Below are 16,483 nucleotides of genomic sequence, written 5' to 3'. Positions count from 1 at the left end.
TGTCAAGTAATTTGGCTACAGTTGTCGTATTCCTTTTGTTAAGCCACTCCTGAACCACAGATAATGTCAGAGGCGTCTTACCTGGGCTAAGGAGAGGAAGAACTGGACTGTTGCCCAGTGGTCCAAAGTTCTCTTTTCAGATGAGAGCAAGTTTTTTATTTCGTTTGGAAACCAAGGTCCTAGAGTCTGTAGGAAGGGTGGAGAAGCTCATAGCCCATGTTGCTTGAAGTCCAGTGTTAAGTTTCCGCAGTCTGTGATGATTTGGGGTGCAATGTCTTCTGCTGGTGTTGGTCCATTGTGTTTTTTGAAAACCAACGTCACTGCACCCGTTTACCAAGAAATTTTGGAGCACTTCATGCTTCCTTCTGCTGACCAGATTTTTGGAAATGCTGATTTCATTTTCCAGCAGGATTTAGCACCTGCCCACACTGCCAAAAGCACCAAAAGTTGGTTAAATGACCATGGTGTTGGTGTGCTTGACTGGCCAGCAAACTCACCAGACCTGAACCCCATAGAGAATCTATGGGGTATTGTCAAGAGGAAAATGAGAAACAAGAGACCAAAAAATGCAGATGAGCTGAAGGCCACTGTCAAAGAAACCTGGGCTTCCATACCACCTCAGCAGTGCCACAAACTGATCACCTCCATGCCACGCCGAATTGAGGCAGTCATTAAAGCAAAAGGAGCCCCTACCAAGTATTGAGTACATGTACAGTAAATGAACATACTTTCCAGAAGGCCAACAATTCACTAAAAATGTTTTTTTTTATTGGTCTCATGAAGTATTCTAATTTGTTGAGATAGTGAATTGGTGGGTTTTTGTTAAATGTGAGCCAAAATCATCACAATTAAAAGAACCAAAGACTTAAACTACTTCAGTCTGTGTGCATTGAATTTATTTAATACACGAGTTTCACAGTTTGAGTTGAATTACTGAAATAAATGAGCTTTTCCACGACATTCTAATTTATTGAGATGCACCTGTATATATATATATATATATATAACAAATATTACATGCAGTCTCTATTAATATACAATATAATAGCTTAAAAGAATTTTAGCATAGTATGTCAAGATTACCCACAAACATTTACTTTGCCTCTCTTCTACTGTTCTTTTCAAGTTTCAAAGGCACATAAATGTTCGTTTGCTTTTAAATAAAAGAGCTTAAAGACCCACTTTTTTCATTTGTAATTTTTAAATATTAAATGTATAATATTTAAAATATTTAAAAATATATAACCACACATCCATCTTAAACCATCCGGCCTTTCTAGTGATTAAATGATAGCTAGCCAGACAGCAATACTTTCTTGATCCCTGAAGGATGGGAATGTATTGTTTGTAATGAGTCAATTGGGAATTGCAGGCTATTGCAAATGACAGAGTGGCTCAGTTGAGGGTGGGCTGATTCAGGACTGACCAGCAGTAAGTGGTGGTGTGATCAGACCAAAAGACTTGCATAACAGCCTTTATTTGTCCTTTAATAGGTCAACTTCACAGCCAAACTCTCCTCAATGAATCACTAGTCACAGCTTAATCTACTTAAAGTTTTGATAGATTCATTAATCTGGGTTAATTTTTCAATGCAAGTCATGATTAGTAACTGGTATGTGTATGAATACAGTATCATCTGTATTACCGAATAAAGTTGAGGAACGTAAAGAAACAATTATTCCATGTAATAACCAAATAATGAACAGCACTGGGTTGTAAATGTTCATACAAACAGAGCTGAACGTTTATTTGAACTGTTTGGCCTCTCAGCTATTTCTATACTGCACACTGATGTCTCCTCCCCTTTCTAAAGAACAAGTACACAATGTACAGGCTATGGGGATGAGGCTGGGTTTATTCAGACACACTGAGTAACTGTTCTTCAAGAAAATCTTGATCAAAACCATAAGCATATTTAATTCTCTTATTGAGGCCAGTGTTAGTTCAGTGTGCCCCAGTGACTGAATTCTTTGAAGTAAGTGCAATGAACTCTTGTTGCAATGTCCTAATTCTCCCATGTGAAATAAATCCAACTTTCCAGCCGTGTCTCCTCATACAATGCCTCTTGGAATGGCTCAGGTTAAAAAATGACATTACATCATTAAAGTTATGAACTTTAATACATACCACACCACGGAAGGCAGGAGGGATTAAACCACAATATACAGGAATGAAACAGCTGCAAATAAGAGCCTGGAAATTAAGAAAAAATATCAAGTGAAAACAGAGAGAGAAAGTGAAGATACAGTGTTATTTTAGTATTATTTATATAGTATTACAGTTTTTATTAATATTTAATAGTAATTAGTTATTAGTAACTTATTAGTATTTATTATTATTTTCTTTTTTCATTTTAGTTTATGTTATGTTTAGCTATGTGTAGTTATGTGTATATTTTGTTATGTGCTATTGTCATTTTTTATTACTTTTTAAACATATTTCTATTTAGCTTTCATTTATTTTTCTTTCAGTTTTAGCCATTTTAGTACTTCAACTTAAACACATTTTTTTATTCAGTTAGTTGCCAAATCAACACTTCTAATTTTCATTTAAGTTTTTAAAAGTTTTCATTTAAGTTTTTAAAAGTTTTAATTGAATATGTTTTATTTGATTTTATTTCTGCCTTATTTCAATTAACAAAACACTATTTTCAATAGATTATTTTTAATAAATAACTTAGTTAACAACAACAACACTGAGCTAAAGCAAACAGTAAATCTGCAGGTATTTTAAATTGCAAATAAAAAAAAACTGACCTTATTTTTAAGAACCATTTATCAGAAGACAGCGAATTATTGTGATATGTCATGTTATGGCCCCATTTAATCATTTTCATGTAGATAAAGGTATATAAAAGTGGGTTATCAGAGTAATATAAAGTGGTGACCTCAAATTCTGAGCTGTTTCTATGGTAACGCAATGCTCTAACCTGGATGAGTTCGTCTTTGGAGCTGAAGTCTGACACCAGAACGTTTTGCCCGTCCATGACGCGTGTGAGGGACACACACAGTCGACCAGAGGCCAGCGTGTGTGCATTGGACGGCAGGTCGCGATACAAGCCTCCACGTATCACCTTGACTATGTTGAATGTTGGGTGCAAAGGGCCCAGATTACGCTTCCGTGCCTCCTTGGCAACATTGATGACGTCTTCACAACACTTCTCTACATCAGTGGAAAGAAACAGACCCAAATAATGAATTAAGCAATACACAGGCAAGATGAAAAGGAAGTCGAGAAAATAAGATGAACAAAAAATCACTGTAATGCAGATATTTTTTTTTAATTTTTTTTTTATTTAGTCATTTAGCAGACGCTTTTATACAAAGCGACTTACAAATGAGGACAATAAAAGCAGTCAAAACTAACAAAAGAGCAACAATATATACGTGCAAATGACAAGTCTCGGTTAGCCTAATGCAGTACACGTAGCAAGGTGTGTATATATATATATATATATATATAGATATATATATATTATACACACACACATATACACACACTCACACAAAGAAAAACAAGTAGATAGAACAGAAAAAATAGAAAGCTAGTGTTTGTTTGTTTTTTGTTGTTTTAAGAAAAAAAAAATGTTTTTAAAGATATATTGAACATTCTTTTTTTTTCATCTTTGCTCTTGACAATACACACAATCTCTGAACCTGTAATAAACCAAAGGTTGATTAGAGTCTGAATCAGCTTTCTAGTTCAGATCCTAAATGAAAGTGAAAGAATGAAGTCATGCAGATATCACACAGACATGCACAAACATCACAGTTCAGAGTTCTTGGATAATACAACGAGAAAAACCCAATATTTTGGTTTGTCATTTAACTGACACTTTTGTACAAAGTGACCCACTATACACTTTCTACACTTTTTTGCTTAAATACCCAATGGAAACAGCTCCTGGATTACACATCCAGAGGAAGAGCTAAAAAATGAATGCAGACAGAATAGTTCAAATATGTTGGGCTTGAAAAAAAATGTGACATGAGAAATGAGGTCGTGAAATAAATAAGTTAACTGAAATAAATGTTAAATAATACTAAAATCACTAAAACTAAAAATATATCAAAGCAATATAGAAATATATAAAAAATATTATAAAAGCACATAAAACTGAAACTGAAATTAAAATGAAAACTGAAAACATAAATATAAAAGCTAATTCAAAATATGAATAAATAAAAATACATTTGATTTGTTACACACCTTTCACGCTAAATGAATACTATACTATACTAACACTGCTTCAACAAAAACAATGGTGTTCACAGGTACATAAACTTAATAGCTAATTTGAGGTGTTTGCTCAAATTGTTACAAAAATATTTTAAATTTCATTTTATTTTAATATAATTTTGTATGTATTTTTCAGAATAATAAATAGATGACTATTACAGGACAACAGTAAACCTTTCTCTATATATAGGCTAAATATTTATGTGTATTATATAAATATTTGTGTGTGTGTGTGCATTTTGTTATCTATTAACCATCTATTGAGTATCTATATTTAACCACCACCCTAAATGAGTAACTTTCAAAGAGTAACTTTAAGTCAGCAAAATGCAGAAATGCCCTTAAAAAATAACACAATCACCAGAAGCTACAGAAGAATGACTCAAAAACCTATAGTAAGCTGCGAACAAAGATAGAATTTTTAAGTGTTCTTCTAGGCAGGGACTACCATGAGGTGATCTTCATACCTAAACATGCCTCGGTAGAGAGCACGGACGCAGTGAGAGCCCCCGCGGAGGCTCCGTAGATCTTGGTAGCCCCGCGGATGAGATACGGTGCTTGCTCCAGGAGACAGCTCGCGACACCGATGTGATAGATCCCTAAAAACCCGCATCCAGCGAACGAGAGATTCCACCCACCCTTTAAATCAAACATGACTGCTGCAAAATCTCAGGCTGCTCCTGTAGTAACTAACATCATATCTTCCGTAAAGGCGTTTGCCTGTCTGCATAGTCTATGGTTGTGAGTTTTGCTCTTGCGTCTGACAGCACGGGAGCCAATAGAAAACAAAGAGAAATGCTGTTTGCAAATTCCTGAATAGGCGGGGCTATATGTGTGTGTATGTGTATGTGTATGTGTATATGTATATGTATATATATATATATACATATATATATATATAATTTAACGTTGTCATGTCGTTAGTGTTACTTTTCTCAACATTCGTCGAGACAGCCCAATCACAATCGTTTAAGATGATGACATTTAAAACAATGTTTCGTTTAAAAATTTTCGAACAGATTATTTAGAATTCAAATATCAATACCTGTAATGAGTAGATTTAAACAATTATATTTCTTACAGTAAAATGTCTCCAGTGTGGTAATGCATCTCAGTGAATGCACTCCACGTTATTCGTGTTTATGTAACACTCTTATAATTTGATATTCATTTTTAACAAACACAAGTCACACACACACACACACACACACACGCACACTTTAAAAAAAGACCCTCTAACACTTGCACTCTCTATTATTTTTCTATTCTATCTACTTATTTGTTATATATAAATAAAACCTTGCTACGTGTAACCTACTGCATTAGGCTAACCGAGACTTACGGCACTTAGCCTACATATTATTGCCCTTTTGTTGGTTTTGATTGCTTCTATTTTCCTCATTTGTAAGTCGCTTTGGATAAAAGCGTCTGCTAAATTACTAAATGTAAATGTAATTTTATTGTAATAATACGCTACTACTATACGTGGCTACTATACATTCATATTTAAGTGTACATCCACAATGCAATATTGACTTATCAATTAAAATTTAAAGGCCATATCATGGTTATGAGAAAGCAGACAAACGTGACAAACAGAAGACAGCATTAGTGCATGATTAGATTCCACTTCCTCACTCAGCAACCACATTGTTATAGTTTTACGTTTAGAACCGTGTTGTTTATTTACATAGGTGATGAACAGCTGGCCTGCTGGAGGAACCGCCCCGACGGCTGGTGCTGATGCTGAGAGAATCCCATTACATCATCTCTCCTCCTCCTGATTGGCTGAAGCTCAAGTCGCACGCAAAGCGGCACGTCTTTGCCAAACAATCAGGGGCTGGTGGATATCAAATGCGTCCTCTTCTCCACAGATTTAAAACAAAATAAATCCCTTCAAGCCTTTCGTGTTGTAATCGTTTGAAAGGATGGCGGAAAGCGAGGTGGACACGCCGAGCACTCCGATTGAATACGAGAGCAAATACTTCGAGTATCATGGAGTTCGACTCCCTCCTTTCTGCAGGGGCAAGATGGACGAGATCGCCAACTTTTCGTTAAGAAGTAGCGACATATGGATCGTTACATACCCCAAATCAGGTATTAAAATACACACGTCAGAATCCAGCTTACACGTGCATGCTTTTCCTTCACAGAGGATGCAGTTATTTGAGGTGTTTACCAAAATAAAGGGTCATCTGAGATCTTTAGCATCACTGCTTTTTTGCATATTTATTTTTATACAGTATGATTTACAGTGTGCCAAAGCATGTTTCAGATAGCTTGTGAATATAATAAATAAAATAAAAAAACATATTTATATGCTTATTTATATAGTCTGTTTGTTTAGTAAAATATCACTTATTAAATTATAGACAAATATATGTTTACTTTATGGATGATTGAGCAACAGCCTGGATGACAGTGGCAACATTATTAGTTTCAAATAAGAGGCATTTTCAAAATATTAAATATCATATTATGAAACCAGCCTGGCCCGCCTTATCATGTCCGGTCCACCCTGAGAGTCTTGTATCTGAGCCAGGCCTGTTTGAGTTTGTTTAAAAAAAATAAGATGAAAAGTTGCTTATTTTATAGATTGTGTGATCTTTGGTCAATAAGAATGAAAAATCAAAACTGGGTGTGTTTGTATTGTGTGTTGATGTGAAATTAAAAACAAAGCAATGTGAAATGTCTGCCATGCCCACATGTGCTCATTCACTGCAGAGGCGCTGTTTCCTATTAGGATTTATCACTCCCTCTCCCACGCATGCTTGTTGCTATGTCGATTTACTTGTGTAATAAGTCAGCTGAAAACAAATGTGTTTACAGATCTTTTTGTTGTTGTTGTTGTTTTGTTTCCTGCAATGAAAAAAGCAAATTAGACTGGAAAGTTCATATGCATTATAGAGCTCTCTTATTGCTTTCTCACCTGCTTGCACTTGAGAATCCAAAAAGAAAACAGTAACACTTTATAATAAGGTTCCATTAGTTTACTTTAGCATATTAAAGGTGCTGTATGTAGGATTGACACCGAGTGGTTGAACTAGGTTTTGCAGTCCAAATTAAAAATATTGGAGAGGGTTTTTTCACCCGGCCCCTCCTCCTCAGACTTGACACACACGCAGGTTGCCAGATTGACGACACCAACAGGAACGAGCGCACTTGACGATGAATGGAATGAAATACGCCGCGAACTGGCAACCCGGGGTGCCGAAATACAATTGGTTAAACTGGCAGTGGGCGGGTTTCACAAACCAAAACAGAGACTGACATTCCGGCCCGGAACACACATTTTCAAAGGAGAATAACTGACTGTAGCATTGTTTTTCAGATAAACAAATATGTTAACTTAGCATTTTTCTTAAATATCTGCAAACATATGGTATTTTTATGCTTTAGTAGAGTCAAAAACTTACATACAGCACCTTTAACTAAAATGAACAAATAATGAGCAATTCACTTTGTTAAAGGAATAGTTCACCCAAAATGAAAATTTGCTTAAAGTTTATTCACCCTAAGGCCATTCAAGATGTAGATGGGGTTGTTTCTCAGAATGAGAGTCCAAACAGCTGATAAAAACATCACAATAACCCACAAGTAATCCACACAAGTCCAATCACTGCAGAGGATCCATTGCTGAGCAAGTGGTCTAATGCTAAATTTCTTCAAATCTGTTCTGATGAATAAACAAACTCATCTACATCTTGAATGGCCAGAGGATGAGTAAATTTAAAGCAAATTTTCTTTTTTTGGTGATCTGTTCCTTTTAACGTTAGTTAATAAAAAATACAACTGTTCATTGTTCATTTCAGCTCAGGTCCTTTAAATAATGTAAACAGATACTTTTAATTTTAGTAATGTATTAGTATATGTTGAAATTAACAATGACTAAGATTCATAAATGCTTTAGAATGATTTCTTATTGTTAATGTTAAGTAATGTTAACAAATGAAACCTTATTGTAAAGTTTTACTAAGAAAACCATCATAGGCCTGTAAACAACATTGGTTCAGTCAAAGTGTATCTAATTTAGTGTATCTAATTGCAGTTGTTTATATAACATGATACAGATACCACTGTGCAGTTATAAAGAGAAGAACTGAGAGATTGACACACAGCAGGACAGTAAGAATGATAGCGCGAGGGTCTGAAATGGCTTGGCTTTGCAGAGGATGTTGTGTCGCACCAGCATCTGTGTAATTGAGTTCGGAGCGCCGAGGGAAGGATGAGCTCTGCTGAGTGATACACACGGAAATGTGTGTCTCCAGCGGGCCGTGATGGATGACAGGTCAATAGAGTCACACGTTGCACTGCCAGTCGAATCTGCAGAGTAAACAGACATTGCCTTGTTGATAGTTGTGATGGGAATGGCAGAGTCAAACATTACAGGCTTCTTGATATTTCTCAGGTATCTTATAATATGATTAAGCTCAGTTTAAATATTTTCATAACTTTAACCTGTCTGACCAAAAGGGTATTTCAATATTTTCAATATATAAATTTGAAATAAATAAATAAATAAATAGATAAATAAAGTTTGTGTTTGCAAGATAACTTTTCACTTTATGTGGCTTCATTTTGTTTTGCAGTCCAATGGGAGGTAGTGGCCAGAGGGTCACGTGACCCTGTTGGTGTGTTTTCTTGGAAAGGGGGAAAAAAAACTGTTGCAAATCAACCACATTCTCCCGCTTTCATCACTGGTGTTTGAGTGTCACGAAGGGAGAAAAACTGATTTAAAATGGATTTATAAACCCATAAAATGTCATCATCTACTGAAAGATAGATGTTTGTTATGTCCTTAAAATCATACATTTGTTCCAGATCTTTAAAGTAGCTAACACAAGACTGTTTACAGTCATTATTCCAGGAATCAGTGCAGCAAATCAAGTCTTTTCTGACAGTATTAAATCTAACTTTAAGGGTATGCCCTGGTTGGGTTGTTTTTGTATAGGTATTTCTGTGTATGTTGTTCATGTAAAAGCATGCAGAATACATGTTTTTGAATCATTAATGATTTTTCTGAATCCAGTCAATGACATTTAAATATAGATGATTTCCCTCAAGAAAACACACAGAACATTTACCATTTAAAGTGTTTAGCTAATTCTGACATTAGTATAAACCTAACCAAATTGTAAACCAATAGCTGTATATAGATCAAATTAATGGTTGTAAGATCCTTTGACGGAGAACGTCAACTGGCTAGAGGCCAGAAGTCATTTGAGGTTGATGCCTCTGCTGTAGGAGATGTTATGTTATATGGTTAAATTATATAATAACAATAATATAATGAATATCTACATTTGAGATTAATACAAATATATACATTTGAGACTTGATTGTCCATTTATGAGGGTCCATCAGAAGGCATTACATGTTTAATTTATGCTTATGTATGCTCTCAAGAGTAAAGAAAACTGCTGAATGAGAGTGAAAGAGGCACTTTATGATAATTTCAACGTCATGCTTGTATTATGCTTTTGTTTTGTGCTCCTGAAAACTCCTCATGTAGTCAACAAACAAGAGGTCTGCTGAATTGGCAATATAATGACTTCTCCTCAACTAAACGGAAGTAGATGTTCAGATACACGCATGCTCTTTTCATCTGAAATGGGCAAAAATAAGAAGTGAAAGAGGACAGTAATAAGCCTCCACAGACATACACATACAAAAAGAGTGAGAAAACAAATCTATTTGATTATATATGCAGTCTCCAAACTTTTTAGAGAATCCAAATAAAACTTGTTGCGGTTTAGAGGCTCCTTTGTCAATTGTTTAAGGCTAGTCATGTGTTTAAACCAGCTCTGTCCATTCCAGAATTACTCTTACAATTAATTTGTTATGGCTAATAAATAATACATTTGTACATTTTTCTTAAAATGTTTTCTTGGAATGTGACACTTTCCTGTTGGTCAGTAGCGCATAAAGAATTAACAGCAAAAGAACAAAATATCCTTTTATAAATGTCAGAACAAAGTTTAGAAAAATAAGTAAAAAAAAAAATAATAATAATAATAAAAAATAATTAAAAACTGAAGTAAAATATAAAAAAATTCAAATCCAGGTTTACATCTAATATCAATATGATTTCTGTTGGACGTCCTTTTCAGTGCATACCATCATAAATTCCTGCATGTAAGAATAATGTGGATGCATTGGATGTACACATGTCAAGGAACACTATGAAGAAGGTAGAAAGATACAAAGATCAGGACGTGCATCCAAAACTTTTGACACAGCAGAGCAGAGTAAAATTTTATTATCAGGGCTGCCTAAATGTCAACAGCGACATGTTTGTAACTGGCTCCCTAATCAAACCACCGTTGTACTGCTGGGTAGTTTGGCAAGGCAGAGGCCTGACAAAACAATTAACACATTAAAAAAATGCCAACGCTCTTATAAAATCATGTGGCAAGATGTCATTTTAGCTCCTCACCCAATAAACTCACCATCTTCTGTGAAGCATGATAGCACCTGCGTCAAACGGATGGGCTGCTCATTGTCAGTCGGGACGATTAAAACTGAAAAAAACAAAACAAAAAAAAAAAACAGAATGATTTTAAACCATTGAGGTTGCAGGTCAGGCTATATTCAGGCAAATGCATGTTTTTACAGTTTGCTGCTGGCAAAATCATCTTTTTACCATTAATAATACATCCAAAACAACTTTGCTTTCTTCCTCTCACGCACGTAGGTACCAGTTTGTTACAGGAGGTGGTGTATCTTGTGAGTCAGGGTGCAGACCCAGATGAGATCGGGCTGATGAATATTGATGAGCAGCTTCCTGTGTTGGAATATCCACAGCCGGGTTTGGAGATCATCCAGGTGTTTACTCTCTCACACGCACATATTTACTGAACCAATGGCCTTCAGCATGGGAATAACATTTAGTTTTCCTCTGACTTCTTGGAATGGTGAAGTTGAGTTTTGTGTTTCTGTAGGAGCTGACATCACCTCGTCTGATTAAAAGCCACCTGCCGTATCGTTTCCTGCCCACAGCGATGCACAATGGAGAAGGCAAGGTCAGCTGGAAAACACAATTCAGCATATTAATCATGATTTCCAATTGTCCATTATGGACAATTAATGCAATTGACTTCCAGTATATTGATCACAATTGACAGTAGAGACATTTATAATGTCACAAAAGACTTTCAAATAAATGGTGTTCTTTGAACTTTCTATTCATCAAAAAACGCTGAAAAAACATGTATTACAGCTTCCACAAAAATATTGATAATAACAAGAAATGATTCTTCAGCACCATATCAACATATTAAAATGATTTCTGAAGGATCATGCGATACTGAAGACTAGTGATGACTGCTATTTAAAAAATATTATTATAGAAAAAATATTAAAATAGAAAACAGTTATTTTAAATTTACATTACTATTTTTGATCAAATAAATGCAGCCTTGGTGAGCATAAGAATAGTATAGTAATGTATAATTGATTTTATTTGACTTTTCTTTTCACTCTGCTTAAGATGTGAACTGACCTTTAAAAAATGTAGAATTTTTGGTATGAATATGCTTTTACACAAACATATCAATGCATGTCCTCTAGGTGATCTATATGGCCAGGAACCCTAAAGACCTGGTGGTGTCCTACTACCAGTTTCATCGCTCTTTACGAACCATGAGCTACCGGGGTACATTCCAGGAGTTCTGCAGGCGATTCATGAACGATAAGTGTGAGTGAGACACATAACTAACATATTTGCTTAGACAAAAAGTACATTCTCGTACACTTTCCTTTTAATTTGTTTTTCTTGTCCTGTTTGTGTGTCCCTGTAGTGGGATACGGCTCCTGGTTTGAGCATGTTCAGGAGTTCTGGGAGCATCGCATGGACTCTAATGTTCTCTTTTTGAAGTATGAGGATATGTACAAGGTACTGCCTCCCTTGAGACACACACACACACACACACACACACACACACGTTTTATTCCATGGTTTATATGTTTTATTATAGACATAATGGTCTTTATACCGTATAAACTACAGTATATTTTCTATCCCCTTACCCTAAACATACCATTATTTAAATGACCAAAAATTATTTGTAAGTTTTACATTAAAAATTCCCTCTGCTTTAATTCAGTTTCCTGTAAACTGATGCAGAGATGATCTCAAACTCATTGCATAATGTGTTCTGCTTCATATACTCTATAGAGTATAGTATACTCTACTATAGATTACAGTCACGTATAGTATTCAGTACAAAGAGGCCCATCATCACCCATAATCATTCTTAGTACATTTTATTCTTACAGCTGTATTCATGTCTTAAAGGGGTCATATGATGCGATTTCAAGTTTTCCTTTCTCTTTGGAGTGTTACAAGCTGATTGTGCATAGATAAGATCTTCGGCCAATCACAATGCACTGGGTCAGCTGGCTAATCAGAGCAGACTGCGCTTGTCGGAAGGAGGGACTTTGTAGAAAACGAAGCGTTTGAGAGAGGCGGGGCATAGAGGACCTACAATAATGTACAGTATTTGAAAAATAATGTGTTTTTTGAACATTAAAGCATGTCAACATATTCTGTTACACCAAATACACAAAATAATGATCTTTAAAAAAGCATCATATGACCCCTTTAAGGACAACAGTTCCTGGAAATTGTGATAGTATAGTGTTATGTATGCATCGTAGAGGGGAATCACTGATAGTCAGTCTGCTAAGTATGTTGTTTCCATATCTTTATGGAGTAATGTGATTAAGAGAGCTCAGAGTCCAGCAGGAAAGCACAAACAGCGACACACTGCATGTGACAGAGGCATAACCTCTGATGTAATAGACTTATGTATAGAAACAAAACATATAGATAGTACACCATGTTCCAATAGTCTGTAGTTCATGCAGCTAGAGCCTATATGCTGAGCATAAACGATATTATATAAACTAAGTTAATATAAAATAATTCATATACAATGTTTTACAAAACTGTTGTCCCTTAATTTTCAGTTTCAACAAACCTAAATAAGTTAAATAAATATAAAGTAAAAGTTTGACTATTAAATTGGTTAAAGAATTAGGCATTATTAATTAAATTAAATAATATAAATAAATAAATAATTAAACTAAAATAACATAAAATACAAAATATTAGCAAACGTTGTTGGTATTCCCAACTTTGTCAGCACTTATTTAAAATAATTTTCTCTCACATTATGTGATAAACAAAAATAATAAATTAATAAAATGTGCATTGTGTCTTCTTAATTTTGTTTGTATGAACTATTTTTATATACAGTTATTTAACTCAATTGTAAAATCAAGTATTAAATATATTCAATAATCTAATTCATTCATTTTACTTTAATTAATTTAAATGATTGATTATTGAAATTAATAACTATTATTTAAATAGTGTGTATCAGTGCAACTGATCTAATGGAAAATAATCAGATGCACATTCTTGAATTGGTTGCTTTGCATAATTTACTATTAGCAATTTAGATTTTTTTGGATACAGAGCTTCTGGTAGAAAAAAAAAGTCACCTGCACCTCGAGGTCCCTGAAATAATTTAAAAGCTGAAGATAATTATGTAAGCTAATTATGTTTTCATGTATTCTTCCAAGGCGTGAGTCATGATTACATAACCAAAAGATTGTCATTCTCTCTTTCTCTGCACCTTTCCTGCCGCCTGTAATTTTCCTCTCTGGAGGATCTGGGGACCCTGGTGGAGCAGCTGGCTCGCTTTCTTGGCATCTCGTGCGATAAAGCCCAGCTGGAGAGCATGGTGGAGAGCTGTAACCAACTCATCGACCAGTGCTGCAACTCTGAGGCCCTGTCTATCTGCCGGGGTAAAGGGGGACAGACTGTCTCTGCATGTTCTGCTCCCTGAGCTAACATGACACTAAGCACACTGACCCTATACCTTATTTAGACTATCATTAGAGGAACTATAAAATGGATTCCTGGAGAATTCTTCTTAGGCTTTAGAAATCATTAGTCTTTTCCAAGGAAGGATGCATGCAGTTATAAGTGCAGGCCAAAAGTTAGAGTGAACTTTAACACGTTTCACATGCATGTATATGTCTTCCAGACAGAAATGTAGCCCCTTGTATGACTGGTGATGACTCCACATTTAGATAAATCTTATGTGGCTTATTGGTCATACAAGGGAAGGATTGTTGGGCAGTGCCATCATGTGGTGAATATGCGTGGTGCATCTTTATTTCTATGGAAATTTCTGTTGCTATTTGATGTCTTTGTGCTATTATTTGCTTGATTATTCAGTTAAACATCATGTAAAAACTTTTTTTTTTTTTTTTTACATAAAAAGAGGATTTGCAATTTTTTTTAGATTATTTTATCATTTGCACTTTAGTTCTGTTTTGTTTTTTCTTGTGTCTTGTTCATTTTTCCTTTAGTGCATGCATGGATTCTTGGCTTGGCATGATGCTGAAAAATCTCACTACATACAGTAGGGACTTATTATATAAGTGTACATGAAGATATACTGTGAACATGAAGATGGAAAAAAGTGTAAGAAAGGTGAGTCTTGGTGATGTCAAGTCTAAGGGATGTTCTGGAGTTGATTGTCAAAATATAAAAAAGTGTAAGTGTCAAATTTTGCAATGCAATTAAACCAGTGTTCCAGAGGGTATAAAGCAGAAATGTGAAGCTTATATTTGTGTTGATAACTTACATTAAAACAAATTAGGAAAAAAATTGAGCTATAAATATGTCAAAATTGATATACTTTTTGTATTATTTGGATATATCTTATTGATGTAATTCCTGTAAGTGGTATCTTTAGTTGTATCATTTCACAAGTTCGCCTGCCCATTCAGTCCTGCTAGATAATGGTAAACAAACTTGGCCTGCTGTCCTCGAAGGAGGCTCGAACCCGAGGCTTAGCTCAAGCTCTGAGTTATATGATGTGAAGGAGGAATGAAAGAAATAGAGGAGAAGAAGGGGAGGTGGAGGGATCCTTATAGTATCTTCTAACTCTGTTTTCATCTGCTTCAGGTCGTTTTGGACTTTGGAAGGACATTTTCACTGTGTCCATGAATGAAAAGTTCGATACTGTTTACCGACAGAAGATGGCAAAGTCTGACCTGACCTTTGACTTTACCCTGTGAGGGAGTGACACTGGACTATCTGTCAACCGCTCAAGAACAAACCAACCAACCATCCAACCAGTTCACCTGCTGTGCTTAATGTCACCTGATGGATATTCCCCATCCAGATTTTATCTTTCCATCGCCACCATCTCTTGCTCATCAATGCTTTCTTTAGTTCCTCAAAATGTACTTCTTAGTATGCGGTCAGTACTAAGAGGCCTTTTTTTCTCGTGTGTATTTGTATAAACAGTGCATCAGCAGTGCTAGTCCGAAGTGTAAGCACAGTGCTTGTTGCGTTTGCACATTGTACAGAGCTACTCCATATCCCAAATGCGCTTATGAAAAGTGTATTTATTAAAAATCAGAAATGAAAAATGATTTAGACTATATTCTATATGCTAATGCCCTTATGACAGACTCTCAGAGAAAATCGTTGTCGTTTCTCAGGAGGATTTTTCATATCATTGGCTAATACATGCACCAAATATGCAGTCATCCAATCACAGTTCAGGTTGTGAAAACCTGAGCCTCATGATGAATGCTGATTGTCTTCTGACCAAAAGAAGTGTGTGTGGAATTAAATTTCTCTTCTTCTAGTGGCTTCTAGACGCTTTGACTTATATTCCAGTATAGCTATTCATTGATATGGTAGATATTTAACATTTTTGTTACATTTACTCACATGTGCATCCATAATTTTTGAGTGTCTACATATTTGAATAAGTGAGAAATATCAATGCAGGATCAGTCACATGAGCATACACAATCTCTGTGTAAAGAAATAGGAAAGAGAACATTTTATATCAGTTACATGCACATCATAATATAATAGATCAGAAGTGTTTAGACCAGATATGAGTTTGTATTTCATCATTATGTCTTGGAAAAAAGCATAAAAGATGCTTAAGGTGAACTCAAATACCAGCACTTATAACAAAGTGACTTATAACCTCACATATCCAACAATTGCTGTGTTTGGAATGGAATACTAGCATACTACGTAGTATACTATTTTTAAAAATGAAATGTTCAGTAGTATGCATTATGCCACTAACTAAATTTGTAATATTCTACACTGTCGCATGACCTCATTAAATGCATGTTTAATTCAGAGAGCGGCAGCCGTGTCAGAAATTTAAAAGGATATTTTGCTTTTTTGATCCAA

At 35.1% G+C, this 16,483-nt stretch overlaps 2 protein-coding genes across 2 annotated transcripts in view; one reads left to right on the top strand and one right to left on the bottom strand.

Annotated features, from left to right (window-relative positions):
- The window catches only part of pnpla3 (patatin-like phospholipase domain containing 3), a 9,828-nt gene extending 4,849 nt beyond the window's left edge, over positions 1 to 4,979 (bottom strand). Inside the window, exons 1-3 of the mRNA XM_016444012.1 lie at positions 4,707 to 4,979; positions 2,930 to 3,162; positions 2,128 to 2,193 (exon numbers count right to left, since the gene is read on the bottom strand). Of these exons, the coding sequence (XP_016299498.1) occupies positions 2,128 to 2,193; positions 2,930 to 3,162; positions 4,707 to 4,893 (486 nt within the window). The 5' untranslated portion in view covers positions 4,894 to 4,979. The remainder of the gene's footprint in view (positions 1 to 2,127; positions 2,194 to 2,929; positions 3,163 to 4,706) is intronic.
- Positions 4,980 to 6,043: 1,064 nt separating this feature from the next.
- Positions 6,044 to 16,347, top strand: LOC107656321 (sulfotransferase 4A1-like). The gene is made up of 7 exons (XM_016444099.1): positions 6,044 to 6,336; positions 10,934 to 11,064; positions 11,181 to 11,261; positions 11,809 to 11,935; positions 12,039 to 12,133; positions 13,914 to 14,052; positions 15,224 to 16,347. The coding sequence occupies exons 1-7, from the start codon at positions 6,168 to 6,170 to the stop codon at positions 15,334 to 15,336; spliced, it is 855 nt and encodes a 284-aa protein (XP_016299585.1). The 5' UTR covers positions 6,044 to 6,167; the 3' UTR covers positions 15,337 to 16,347.
- Positions 16,348 to 16,483: the final 136 nt, after the last annotated feature.

This window comes from Sinocyclocheilus anshuiensis, unplaced genomic scaffold (assembly GCF_001515605.1).
Source record: "Sinocyclocheilus anshuiensis isolate Anshui unplaced genomic scaffold, SAMN03320099.WGS_v1.1 scaffold183, whole genome shotgun sequence".
Taxonomy (NCBI): domain Eukaryota; kingdom Metazoa; phylum Chordata; class Actinopteri; order Cypriniformes; family Cyprinidae; genus Sinocyclocheilus; species Sinocyclocheilus anshuiensis.
Note: the sequence above shows the minus strand (reverse complement) of the source record. Positions and strands in the feature narration are given on the sequence as shown.

Coding starts and splice junctions, on each gene's coding strand:
- LOC107656321 (XM_016444099.1), top strand. CDS start 6,168: ATGGCGGAAAGCGAGGTGGACACGCCGAGCACTCCGATTGAATACGAG. Junction 11,065..11,180: donor CGGGTTTGGAGATCATCCAG/GTGTTTACTCTC, acceptor GTGTTTCTGTAG/GAGCTGACATCACCTCGTCT. Junction 11,262..11,808: donor TGCACAATGGAGAAGGCAAG/GTCAGCTGGAAA, acceptor CATGTCCTCTAG/GTGATCTATATGGCCAGGAA.